General features: G+C 38.1%; 1 protein-coding gene across 5 annotated transcripts in view; it reads right to left on the bottom strand.

Annotated features, from left to right (window-relative positions):
- The window catches only part of WDR49 (WD repeat domain 49), a 211,639-nt gene that overhangs the window by 31,876 nt on the left and 164,852 nt on the right, over positions 1-14,911 (bottom strand). For all 5 annotated transcript variants that reach the window (XM_016942258.4, XM_016942259.4, XM_009446787.5 and 2 more), the window contains one exon: positions 11,835-12,004. In XM_016942258.4, coding sequence (XP_016797747.2) covers positions 11,835-12,004 — 170 coding nt within the window. The remainder of the gene's footprint in view (positions 1-11,834; positions 12,005-14,911) is intronic.

Consider the following 14,911-nt stretch of genomic DNA (forward strand, 5'->3'; position numbering starts at 1 on the left):
GTTTTTTAAAGCTAGTATGAGTTTTGCAGACTCTAGGAAAAGGATAAATCTATTTCTCCATATCAACTGTTAACTTAGAATTAGGCCTTTCTATTAATCTCTTAAATTCTATATTCATCTCCCCAGGACTTAAATTGAAGATAATTCTTTACCATCTACCTACTTCTCACAAATAGTATTATAAAATACTTTCAGCCCTGTGAAAAGCCAGGTATGTTTGTATAAGCCAGAAGATAATATACACCCCAATTTTTTAACCTGGAGAGACTCTTAGGTGTTAAAATGAGAAAATAGCTTTAAGACACTTAATTTTTTCTTCATGTTTCTTGTTTCTTCTATTTTCTTTAGACTTTTTCTATTTTCCTTCATCTTTCTTCCTGTGCACCACCCCCCGTCTAAACATACCCCCACCTGCATATATACATCAAGTGTACTTTTTCTCCTGTAGTCTAAATTCTTTCACATTTTTATTTTTCTTTCATATTTTTTCATATGGATGAGAGCTAGCATGATTCTTTCCTTGAATTTACCAATCTGACTAAGTAAAGGGGCACATTCTTCAGAACAATATTTCTTTAAAATAAAATGATTTATAATATTTTCCGTGCTAGATGGAAAGCACAAAGGACATTCTACAGCTGACAATTTTATTGTGTTTGTATAATTTCTGCAAAGGATTCCTGATCATATTCCTGGGAGAACTGAAGGATGTACATGATAATCAATTCTGAGGATATGTTTTTAACCCTTTTTTTATTAGTTTAATTCCTAAATGACATTTTTCTATACTATCTCATTATTACAAAGTCTTAAAATTATATCAATCTAGTCTCATCTGAATTAGATTAAGACAGAAATTTTAAAGATCACAAGTACTTTTTGATGCGTTATTTTTTCATTTTACAAAATGCTGTACAGTAGAAATAACTTTGCCTCTCACCCCCAGAAGTCTACCGACGCCTATATAATCTTATAATCAACATGAGAAGATCAGTTTGCTGTACTCCTATTTAATCTGGTAGACAACAAAGCTCCAGTTTTAAGAGAAGTCTGTGAACTATAAAACCTATATATTGGTGAGTGACTGAGCTACCTCCCAGGGAAACCATGTTTTTTTCCACGGATCTGTGAAACCCATGGATCAGATCACCTCGTGAGCCCACACCACCAGGGCCTTGGGTTCCAAGCACAGAACTGTGCAGATTCTTGGTGAACGCTTGGGTTGCAGCCAGTGGCAGCATGCTGGAGACTGCCTAAGACAACCAAGTACCCAGAGGGAGGGGCAGTCACCATCACTGTGGCTCCAATCAGCCGTTTTCCCCTGTCAGTGTTGGGGAGACTGGGCAGTTTGGCCTGGGAGGAATTCCCCACAATGCAGCACAGTGGCTGTGGCAGATTGTGGCCAACTGCTTCTTTAGGTGGGACCCAGATCCATCCCTCCTCTTTGGGTGGGGCCTCCCTGTGGTAACTTCAGTGACTCCAGCCAGGGGTTTATAGGCAGAACTCTGATCTCTCTGGAATGGAGCCCCTGGGGGAAACAGTGGCCATGGTCTCTGGTTCAGTAGACTTAGCCTTTCCTTCTGCTGGCTCTGAGGAATCAAGGCAGTCCAGACGAGTGGAATTCCCGCCAGCGCAGCACACCCATTCCACCAAGGGACAGATAGAGTGCTTCGTTAAGAGGGTCCCTGATTCTGTGCCTCCTGAGTAGGTGAGACCTCCAAACAGGGGTCACCAGAAACCTCATACAGGAGAGCTCCCACTGGCATCAGGTCAGTGCACCTCCAGGATGGATCTCCCAGGGGAAGGAGCAGGCAGCCATCTTTGCTATTCTGCAGCCTCCACTGGTGATACCTCCAGGTGCATGAGGACCCAGGTAAATAGAGCCTAGAGTGGACCCCCAGCAAACTGCAGAAGAGGAGCTCTACAGAAGAGGGGCCTTACTGTTAAAAGAAAAACAAACAGAAAGCAACAACATCAACAAAAAATACCCCACAAAATCTCATCCAAAGGTCAGGAGCCTCAAAGATTGAAGGTAGATAAACCCACAAAGATGAGAAAAAAATCCACACAAAAACACTGAAAATTCAAAAAGCTGGGGTGCCTCTTCTATTCCAAATGATTGTAACACCTCTCCAGAAATGGCACAGAACTGGGCTGAGGCAGAGATGGATGAATTGACAGAAGTAGGCTTCAGAAGGTGGGTAATAAACTTCACTGAGGTAAAAGAGTATGTTCTAACACAATGCAAAGAAGCTAAGAACCACGATAAAACATTACAGGAGCTGTTAGCCAGAATAACTAGTTTAGAAAGTAACAAAGATGACCTGAAAGAGCTGAAAAACACAAGAGAACTTCACAATGCAATCACAAGTGTCAATAGCTGAATAGTCCACACGGAGGACAGAATCTCAGAGCTTGATGACTATCTTGCTGAAATAAGACAGGCAGACAAGATTAGAGAAAGAAGAATGAAAAAGAACAAATGAAGCCTCCGAGAACTATGAGATTATATAACCAAACCTATGACTGATTGGGGTACCTACAAGAGATGGAGAGAATGGAAACAAGTTGGAAAACATACTTCAGGATATCATCCAGGAAAACTTTCTCAACCTAGCAAGACAGGCCAACATTCAAATTCAAGAAATCCAGAGAACCCCAGTAAGATACTACATGAAAAGATCAACCCCAAGACACATAATCCTCAGACTTTCCAAGGTTAACATGAAGGAAAAAAATTAAAGGGCAGCCAGAGAGAAAGGCCAAGTCAATTACAAAGGGAAGCCCATCAGACTGACAGCGGGCCTCTCAGCAGAAACTCTACAAACCAGAAGAGATTGGGGGGAGGGGGCCAATATTCAACATTCTTAAAGAAAAGAATTTCCAATCCAGAATTCCATATCAAGCCAAACTAAGCTTAATAAGCAAAGGAGAAATAAGATTGTTTTCAGACAAGAAAATGCTGCGGGAATTCATCACCACTAAGCCTGCCTTGCAAGAGCTCCTGAAGGAAGCACTGAATATGAAAAGGAAAAACCGTTATCAGTCAATACAAAAACACCCTGAAGTACACAGACCAATGACACCATGAAGAAACTACATTAACAAGTCTGCAAAATAACCAGCCAGCATAATGGAGACAAAATCAAATTCACACATAACAATATCAACCTTAAATATAAATGGGCTAAATGCCCCAATTAAAAGACACAGAATGGCAAATGGCATAAAGAGTAAAGACCCATTGGTGTGCTGTCTTCAAAAGATGTGTCTCACATGCCAGACACACATAGGCTCAAAATAAAGGAATGGAGGAAATTTTACCAAGCAAATGGAAAGCAGAAAAAATGCAGGGGTTGCAATCCTAGTTTCTGACAAAACAGACTTTAAACTAACAAAGATCAAAAAAGACAAAAAAAGGCATTACATAATGGTAAAGTGTTCAATTCAACAAGAAGAGCTAACTATGCTAAATATATATGCACCCAATACAGGAGAACCCAGATTCATAAAACAAGTTCTTAGAGACCTGCAAAGAGACTTAGACTCCCACACAATCATAGTGGGAAACTTTAACACCCAACTGTCAATATTAGACAGATATCGAGACAGAAAGTGTAAAAGATATTCAGGGCTTGAACTCAGCTCTATATCAAGTGGACCTGATAGAGATTTACAGAAATCTCCACCCAAAAACAACAGAATATACTTTCTTCTTGGTGCCACATGGCACTTCCTCTAAAATTGATCACATAATTGGAAGTAAAACACTCCTCAGCAAATGCAAAAGAACTGAAATCATAACAGCCTCTCAGACCACAGCACAATTTAATTAGAACTCAATATTAAGAAACTCACTAAACACCACACAACTACATAGAAGTTGAACATCCTGCTCTTGAATGACTCCTGGGTAAGTAATGAAATTAAGACAGAAATTAAGAAGTTCCTTGAAACTAATGAGAAGAAAGAGGCCATGTACCAAAATCCCTGGGACACAGCTAATGCAGTGTTAAGAGAAAAATTTACAGCACTAAATGCCCACATCAAAAAGCTAGAAAGATCTCAAATCAACATCCTAACATCACAACTAATGAACTAGAGAACCAAGAGCAAACAGACCCCTAAGCTAGCAGAAGACAAGAAATAACCAAGGTCAGAGCAGAACTGAAGGAGATGCAGAGACACACACACACACACACACACACACACACACACACCCTTCAAAATATCAACAAATCCCTAAACTGGCTTTTTGAAAAAAATTAAGAAAATAGATAGATTGCTAGCTGAATTAATAAAGAAGAAAAGACAGAAGAATCAAATAGACACAATAATAAAAGATAAAGGGGATATCACCACTGGCCCCACAGAAATACAACCATCAAAGAATACTATAAACACCTCTGTGCAAATAAACTAAGAAATCTAGAAGAAATGGATACATTCCTGGACACAAACACCCTCCCAAGACTGAACCAGGAAGAAGTTGAATCCCTGAAGAGGCCAGTAATGAGTTTTGAAATTGAGGTAGTAATAAATAGCCTACAAACCAAAAAAGCCAAGGACCAGAGTGATTCACAGCTGAATTCTACCAGAGATACAAAAAGGAGCTGGTACCATTTCTTCTGAAACTATTCCAAAAAATTGAAAAGGAGTGACTCTTCCCTCACTCATTTTATGAGCTCAGTATCATCCTGATACCAAAACCTGGTCAAGACAAAACAAAACAACGAAAAAAGAACTTCAGCCAATATCCCTGATGAACATCGATGCAAAAATCCTCAATAAAATACTTGCAAACCAAATTCTGCAGCACATCAAAAAGCGTATCCACCACAATCAAGTTGGCTTCATCCCCAGGATTCAAGGCTGACTCAACGTAGGTAAATCAATAAATGTAATTCATCACATAAACAAAACTAAGAACAAAAACCACATGATTACTTCAATAGGTACAGAAAATGCCTGCTATACAATTCAACATTTCTTCATGTTAAAAACTCTGAATAAAATATATATTGAAGGAACGTATCTCAAAATAATAAGAGTCACTTATGCCAAACTCATAGCCAATATCATACTGAATGGGCAAAAGCTGGAGGCATTCCCCTTGAAAACCGGCACAAGACAAAGATGCCCTTTCTCACCGCTCCTATTCAGGGTAGTATTGGAAGTTCTGGCCAGGGCAATCAGGCAAGAGAAAGAAATAAAGCGTATTCAAATAGGAAGAAAGGAAGTCAAACTCTCTCTGTTTGCAGGTGACATGATACTATATCTAGAAAACCATATTGACTCAGCCCAAAAGCTTCTTAAGCTGATAACTTCAGCGAAGACTCAGGATACAAAAACAATGTGCAAAAATCACAAGCACTCCTATACAAAAATAACAGATAAGCAGAGGGCCAAATCATAGATGAATTCCCATTAACAATCGCTACAGGCAATAAAATATCTAGGAATACAGCTATCAAGGAAAGTGAAGAACCCTCTTCAAGGAGAACTACAAACCATTGCTCAAGGAAATCAGAGAGGACACAAACAAATGGAAAAACATTTCATGATCATGAACAGAAAGAATCAATATCATGAAAATCACCATACTGCCCAAAGTAATTTATAGATTCAATGCTATTCCCATCAAACTACTCTTGAAATTTTTTTTATTATACTTTAAGTTTTAGGGTACATGTGCACAACGTGCAGGTTAGTTACATACGTATACAAGTGCCATGTTGTTGTGCTGCACCCAGTAACTCATCATTTAACATTAGGTATATCTCCAAATGCTATCCCTCCACCCTCCCCCGACCCCACAACAGGCCCCAGTGTGTGATGTTCCCCTTCCTGTGTCCATGTGTTCTCATTGTTCAATTCCCACCTATGAGTGAGAACATGTGGTGTTTGGTTTTTTGTCCTTGCAATAGTTTGCTGAGAATGATGGTTTCCAGCTTCATCCATGTCCCTACAAAGGACATGAACTCATCATTTCTTATGGCTGCATAGTATTCCATGGTGTATATATGCCACATTTTCTTAATCAAGTCTATCATTGTTGGACATTTGGGTTGGTTCCAAGTCGTCGTTATTGTGAATAGTGCCACAATAAACATACGTGTGCATGTGTCTTTATAGCAGCATGATATATGATCCTTTGGGTACACACCCAGTAATGGGATGGCTGGGTCAAATGGTATTTCTAGTTCTAGATCCCTGAGGAATCGCCACACTGACTTCCACAATGGTTGAAGGAGCCAAAATTGACAAATGGGATCTAATTAAACTAACGAGCTTCTGCACAGCAAAAGAAACTACCATCAGAGTGAACAGGCAACCTACAGAATGGGAGAAAATTTTTGCAATCTACTAATCTGACAAAGGGCTAATATCCAGAATCTACAATGAACTCAAACAAATTTACAAGAAAAAAACAAACAACCCCATCAAAAAGTGGGCAAAGGATATGAACAGACACTTCTCAAAAGAAGACATTTATGCAGCCAAGAAACACATGAAAAAATGCTCATCATCACTGGCCATCAGAGAAATGCAAATCAAAACCATAATGAGATACCATCTCAAACCAGTTAGAATGGTGAGCATTAAAAAGTCAGGAAACAACAGGTGCTGGAGAGGATGTGGGTAAATAGGAACACTTTTACACTGTTGGTGGGACTGTAAACTAGTACTCTTGACATTCTTGACAGAATTAGAAAAAAACTATTTTAAAATTCATATGGAACCAAAAAAGAGCCTGTATAGCCAAAACAATGCTAACCAAAAAGAACAAAGCTGGAGGCATCAGGCTACCCAACTTCAAACTGTACTACACGGCTACAGTAACCAAAACAGCATAGTACCGGTACAAAAACAGACACAGAGACCCATGGAACAGAATAGAGAACTAAGAAATAAGACCACACATCTACAACCATCTAATCTTCAACAAACCTGATGAAAACAAGCAATGAAGAAAGGATTCCCTATTTAATAAATGGTGCTAGGAGAACTGGCTAGCCATAAGCAGGAAATTGAAACCCGTCTCCTTCCTTACATCTTATACAAAAATTAACTCAAAATGGATTAAAGACTTAATTGTAAAACCCAAAGCTATAAAAACCCTAGAAGAAAATCTAGGCAATGTGATTCAGGATATAGGTACAGGCAAAGATTTCAAGATGAAAACATCAAAAGTAATTACAATGAAACTAAAAATTGACAAATGAGATATTTTTTTTCTGTTTTTAACCTTTACTTTTCTTTTCTTTTTTTTATTATTATTATACTTTAAGTTTTAGGGTACATGTGCACAATGTGCAGGTTAGTTACATATGTATACATGTGCCATGCTTGTGTGCTGCATCCATTAACTCGTCATCTAGCATTAGTTATATCTCCTAATGCTATCCCTCCCCCCTCCCCCAACCCCACAACAGTCCCCAGAGTGTGATGTTCCCCTTCCTGTGTCCATGTGTTCTCATTGTTCAATTCCCACCTATGAGTGAGAACATGCAGTGTTTGGTTTTTGTCCTTGCAATAGTTTGCTGAGAATGATGATTTCCAGTTTCATCCATGTCCCTGCAAAGGACATGAACTCATCATTTTTTATGGCTGCATAGTATTGCATGGTGTATATGTGCCACATTTTCTTAATCCAGTCTATCATTGTTGGACATTTGGGTTGGTTCCAAGTCTTTGCTATTGTGAATAGTGCCACAATAAACATACGTGTGCATGTGTCTTTATAGCAGCATGATTTATAGTCCTTTGGGTATATAGCCAGTAATGGGATGGCTGGGTCAAATGGTATTTCTAGTTCTAGATCCCTGAGGAATCGCCACACTGACTTCCACAATGGTTGAACTAGTTTACAGTCCCACCAACAGTGTAAAAGTGTTCCTATTTCTCCACATCCTCTCCAGCTCCTGTTGTTTCCTGACTTTTTAATGATTGCCATTCTAACTGGTGTGAGATGGTATCTAATTGTGATTTTGATTTGCATTTCTCTGATGGCCAGTGATGATGAGCATTTTTTCATGTGTCTTTTGGTTGCATAAATGTCTTCTTTTGAGAAGTGTCTGTTCATATCCTTTGCCCACTTTTTGATGGGGTTGTTTGTTTTTTTCTTGTAAATTTGTTTGAGTTCACTGTAGATTCTGAATATTAGCCCTTTGTCAGATGAGTAGGTTGCAAAAATTTTCTCCCATTTTGTAGGTTGCCTGTTCACTCTGATGGTAGTTTCTTTTGCTGTGCAGAAGCTCTTTAGTTTAATTAGATCCCATTTGTCAACTTTGGCTTTTGTTGCCAAATGAGATATTAAACTAAAAAGCTTCTGCACAGCAAAAGAAACTGTCATCAGAGTGAACAGACAACTTACAGAATGGGTGAAAATATTTGCAACTTATCCATCAGACAAAGAGCTAGTATTCAGAGTCCACAGGGAACTTAAACAAATTTACAAGAAAAAAAAACCCATTAAAAAGTGGGCAAAGACATAAACTGACACTTCTCAAAAGAAGACATTTATGCAACCAACAAACAAATGAAAAAAGGCTCAACATCACTGATCATTAGAGAAATGCAAATCAAAACCACAGTGAGATACCATCTCATGCCAGTCACAATAGCAATTACTAAAAAGTCAAGAAACAACAGATGCTGGTGAGGCTGCAGAGAGATACAAATGCTTTTGCACTGTTGATGGGAATGTAAATTAGTTCACTCATGGTCTAAGATGGTGTGGTGATTCCTCAAAGACCTAGAACCAGAAATACTATTTAAACTACCATTTGACCCAGCAATCTCATTACTGGGTATATACCCAAAGGAATATAAATCATTCTGTTATAAAGATACAAGCACACATATGTTCATTACAGCACTATTCACAATAGCCAATAAATGGAATCAACCCAAATGCCCATCAATGATAGACTGGATAAAGAAAATGATGTTACATATACACCATGGAATACTATACAGCCACAAAAGGAATGAGATAATGTCCTCTGCAGGGACATGGATGGAGCTGGAAGCCATTATCCTCAGCAAACTAACTCAGGAACAGAAAACAAAACATCACATGTTCTCACTCAAAAGTGGGAGCTGAACAATGAGAACACATGGACACAAGGTGGGGAACAACACACACTGGAACCTGTCCGGGGTGGGGGATGGGGGAGGGGGAGCATCATGAAAAATTGCTACTGCATGCTGGGTTTAATACTTAGGTAATAGGTCAATAGGTGCAGCAAACCTCCATGGCATACATTTACCTATGTAACAAAGCTGTACATCCTACACATGTACCCCAGAAATTAAAATAAATTTTAAAAAACCCTATATATCAGCACTGATTTTCATAATACAAAGTTTCCAGGAACAATAGAAAATAAAATTAACTGAAAATGAAGTCAGGAAAGAAGAGTTCAAACTGCCAATGTTTGAATCTAGGAAAAGATTGGTTTAAAAAAGTGTTTAGGATGGGAGTGATGGCTCACGTCTGTAATCCCAGCACTTTGGGAGGGTGAAGTGGAAGGATCACTTCAACCTAGGAGTTCCAGACCTGCCTGAGAAACATGACGAAACCTCATCTATAAAGAAAAAAATGTGTGTGTGTGTGCAAACTGGGTGTGGTGGCACGCCTGTAGTCCGAGCTACTTGGGAGGCTGAGGTGGGAGGATTGATTGAGCCAGGGAAGTTGATGCTGCAGTGAGCTGTGGTCGCACCACTGCATTTCAGCTGGACAACAAAGCAAGACAGCCTCAAAAAAAATGTTTAAAGGATAACTGAGTTTGTCATAAGGAATGGGAAATTAGTATCTTGGCTGAAATACTCTTAAACAGGAATCTGTAATACTTGCTTTCACTCTGCTATGCATGTGATGGAAAGAAAAAATATGATCTGTCTGTTACCCTAAGGTAACTTTATTTCTTCATCTGTAAGATTGAGTAGGGTAGGTGGGTGGGGACATTTTATCCTATGTAAAGTCTTTCCATTCCCAGCATTCTATGATTGTACAGGATTGCTCATGCTAGATTTCTGAACTGAAAATATCCTTCTGCCTAAATGTAAAATGCCACTTGACATTTCTGCAAGCCATAATTCAAGGAAATGGAAGAACAAATACCAAAGTAATTTAGCATAACAGAATGCTAAAGGGGAATTTTTTTCTTCTATCTATGTGTCAGCGGAGGTTCAAAAAGTTTGAAAGCAAAGTAATTTATTGAGATGTTTAATACAAAAGTATTTCTACATGCCAAAATGAGGTGGTTAGACTCTGTGTGAAGAGTCATTTTGCCAAGAAGGTAGCTCCAAAACTGATCTTGTGACACTTAAGCCAACCATCACTTTAAGATATAAACAAAGGATGCAGAAACTACAAGGGATGATTGCATCAGAGAGAGTCTTATGTGTGAATTGAGACCCACTCCATTGGAGGGGAGGAAAGCTTTTCTCTTTTTCATTTCTAGCCTCTATTCACATAGCCCAAATAGCTTAAGGTAGTCCTCTAGGGTAACAATGAGAGGGACACAGCAGACCTGTGTCTCACTAACACCTGAAGAAGTCTACAGGCAAAAAGCTGTACCTGGAGTTGCAGGGAGCAGTGGGGAAACAGTGGAAAAGTTGGTATTGCAAAATGTTTGAGTTTCCTACAGGCCAAGCAGAAGTTAAACCAGGAGTTGTGCAAGAGGGGAGGCTTGGCAATGTGCAGGACTGTAACAGAAAACACTGTGATGTGTATTACAAGGGGCATGAGCTGGAGGAGGTGAGCCATAAGAAACTAGTCAAAGAGTTCATGAGTTTGGAAATGTGCAATGCAGAGATCCCTCAGTGGGGTCATCAAAGAACCCTCAACTATACCCCCAGAAAAAAGAGAATGCTTTGCACATCTGTCAAGCCTCAAGAACAGCAATGCTACCTTTTTCCTTCTTCCCATCCTCAGTGAAAGGAAAACTGTGACTACTGAGTTAAAGGGAAGAAGAAAAGACAGTTCTCTCTGGTGTTTCACCTGTTTAACATAGAATGTTACAGAAGCAATGAATTAAAGCATGATGGGAGTTTTATAGAATGACTATTTTCTTGTCAGCTCTGAGTAAACCCCATTTCTTTTCTCACATTGAACAAATAATAAACCAAAAGCGCCAAAATATTTTTATTATTCTCCAAGTAATAAGCTCAGATATCTATCTCTACAAGAATAAAATAGCCATTTAGCATGAAAGTTAAGTTATGAGAGCATGGTTTAGCAAAAGTATAGAAAACGAACTAAACTCCTTAACATGAGAGCATAAATGAAATATAAATATGGAATCTAGCAGAGCGATGTGAAGAGAAGAACATCTGAGCAACATAGAGGGACGAGAAGCCTTAAGGAAGTGAAGTCTAACTTCAAAGTTAAGCTCTTTGAACTTTTGTCACATAAACCGCTGTGCACTTTATCAAAACCAGGAGTAAAATCTGATACACATTCTAAGACAGATAGATAGATAGATAGATAGATAGATAGATAGATAGATAGATAGATAGATAGATAGATAGTTTTTGAAGAAAGGGGCAAATTTTCACAATTAGATTGATGATGGAGTAGCAGTAAAAGACTAGATGGCACTTAATACATATCAAGAATCAATGTAGTCAAGAAATAAGAACCAAATATGGCCCCGATAATATAAGTCACTCATTCATACACACCTACCAATCCCCCAAATTTTGGAGAAATCTTGAGGTAGTCATTGAACATTCCACAGAGGACAGAAGGAAATTTGGACCAATCTTATCTATGTCTTATCTAGACTTCAGTTGACATCTGGCTAATGTTCAAAATTACTTACTTGTACGTTGAGTCATCTTTGTTTTTCTTATTAAGTAGAGAATGTTCTGTTGGGTCTAAACAAGATTCCTCCTTAGAAAATAAAGAAATTTCCTTTTGAATCTCACTTTCCACTAAATTAGTATCTCTTTTAGGAAGGAAAAGGCAGTTTTCAATATGCCAGTGCTTTGCCTGAAAAAAACGAAAACATCTGTTTTATTTTTATGAAATTTATTTTCTTCAAACATTTACATGTGTTTACCATGTGCTGGATTACTAATTAAAGTCCTGGGGTGGGACACACAAGAAGATGAAAAAGACATGACTCCGGTCCACAAGAAGCTTACAGTTTTACAGGGGAAATGAAAGAGTTTCATGTAACTTTAATAAAGGTAGAAAATGAGATATGTCATAAGAAACAAAAATTCTCTGAAGAGATAATAATGAACTACAAAAATTTTTTTACCATTCCCATTTTAAAATTCTGAATAGCCAGATGTATATTTACTAAAAACGAAACAAAGCTTTTGTTAAAGAATTGCCACACTTATTTATTCCCTCAACTACTTTATTTGCGTGTTACCTCCTTAAATGTTTTCAAAAGCCAATTCAGTTATTAAATATTGTTTTCTAAAAATTATGTGTGTTATATAATAGTTTTCACAGATTTGGCTACACTTCTTAAAATGCATTCATCTAGCAAAAGTTCCCCATTAACAATCTATTTTATGTTTTAAATACGGAGCCAATTTTCTCATCTTATATCAATACACTTCATGCACACAGAATGTTCCAGAGAATGCAGCCTGTGAGATATGAGGGGAACCGTAGGCATCCTGCAGATATTTGGCTGGTGTGCAAATTGATCAGACTTGTCATAAGTGTTTGCAGAATAAAATGCCTACAGGGCCAGTCAAATAATATCAATGAATGAATTGAACCTAATACAAGAAAATAAATGGGTAATAAATAGTAAATAAAACTCACCCTCAGTTTTTAAGGCAATAAAAAAATTCAGAGACTACACTGAATTAAAGAGAACCCATTTTACATAAAAGCCATAGTTACTCTTAAGGAATGACATACATTCTTTTTTTTTTTTTCACTTTAAGTTCTGGGATACATGTGCTGAACATTCAGGCTTGTTACATAGGTATACATGTGCCATGGTGGTTTGCTGCACCTATCAACCCATCATCTAAGTTTTAAGCTCCACATGCATTAGGTATTTATCTTAATGCTCTACCTCCCCTTTCCCCCACCCCCCAACAGGCCCCGGTGAGGGATGTTCCTCTCCCTGTGTCCATGTGTTCTAATTGTTCAACTCTCACTTATGAGTGAGAACATGTGGTGTTTGGTTTTCTGTTCCTGTGTTAGTTTGCTGAGGATGATGGTTTCCAGCTTCATCCATGTCCTTGCAAAGACAAGAACTCATCCTGTTTTATGGCTGCATAGTATTCCATCGTTTATATGTGCCACATTTTCTTTTTCTGGTCTATCATTGATGGGTATTTGGGTTGGTTCCGAGTCTTTGCTATTGTAAATAGTGCTGCAAAAAACATACATGTGCATGTGTATTTAATAGTAGAATGATTTATAATCCGCTGAGTATATATTCAGTAATGGGATTCCTGAATCAAATGGTATTTCTGGTTCTAGATCCTTGAGGAGTTGCCACACTGTCTTCCACAATGGTTGAACTAATTTGCACTCCCACCAACAGTGTAAAAGCATTCCTATTTCTCCACATCCTCACCAGCATCTGCTGTTTCCAGACTTTTTAATGATTGCCATTCTAACTGATGTGGGATGGTATCTAATTATGGTTTTGATATGCATTTCTCTAATGACCAGTGATGATGAGCTTTTTTTCAGTGTTTCTTGGCCACATAAATACCTTCTTTTGAGAAGTGTCTGTTCATATCCTTCACTCACATTTCGATGGGGTTGTTTGGTTTCTTTCTTGTACATTTGTTTAAGTTCCTCATAGATTCTGGATATTAGACCTTTGTCAGATTGATTGATTGATTGATTGCAAAAATTTTCTCCCATTCTGTAGGTTGCCTGTTCACCCTGATGATATTTTCTTTTGCTGTGCAGAAGCTTTTTAGTTTAATTAGATTGCATTTGTCAACTTCAGCTTTTGCTGCAATTGCTTTTGGTATTTTAGTCACGATGTCTTTGCCCATGCCTATGTCCTGTATGGTTTTTACCTAGGTTTTCTTCTAGGGTTTTTATAGTTTTAGGTTTTACATTTAAGTCTTTAATCCATTTTGAGTTAATTTTTGTATAAGGTGTAAGAAAGGGGTCCAGTTTCTGTATTCTGCTTATGGCTAGCCAGTTTTCCCAGCACCATTTATTAAATAGGGAATAATTTCCCCATTGTTTGTTTATGTAAGGTTTGTCGAAGATCAGATGCTTGTAGGTGTGTGGTATTATTTATGAGGCCTCTGTTCTATTCCATTGGTCTCTTTATCTGTTTTGGTACCAGTACCATGCTGTTTTGGTTACTGTAGCCTTGCAGTATAGTTTGATGTCAGGTAGCATGATGTCTCCAGCTTTGTTCTTTTTGCTTAGGATTGTCTTGGCAACATGGGCTCTTTTTCGGTTCCATATAAAATTTAAAGTAGTTTTTTCTAGTTCTGTGAAGAAAGCCAATGATAGCTTGATGGGAATAGCATTGAATCTATAAATTACTTTGGGCAGTATGGCCATTTTCATGATATTGATTCTTCCTGTTCATGAGCATGGAGTGTTTTTCCATTTGTTTATGTCCTCCCTGATTTCCTTGAGCAACGATTTGTAGTTCTCCTTGAAGAGGTCCTTCATGTCCCTTGTAAGTTGTATTCCTAGGTATTTGATTTTCTTTGTAGCAATTGTGAATGGGAATTCGCTCATGATTGGGCTCTCTGCTTGTCTATTATTGGTGTACAGGAATGCTTGTGATTTTTGCACATTAATTTTGTATCCTGAGACTTTGCTGAAGTTCTTTATCAACTTAAGGCGTTTTTGGGCTGAGACGATGGGGTTTTCTAAATATACAATCATGTTGTATGCAAACAGAGACAATTTGACTTCCTCTCTGCCTATTTGAATACC

This window comes from Pan troglodytes, chromosome 2 (assembly GCF_028858775.2).
Source record: "Pan troglodytes isolate AG18354 chromosome 2, NHGRI_mPanTro3-v2.0_pri, whole genome shotgun sequence".
NCBI classification, from domain to species: Eukaryota; Metazoa; Chordata; class Mammalia; order Primates; family Hominidae; genus Pan; species Pan troglodytes.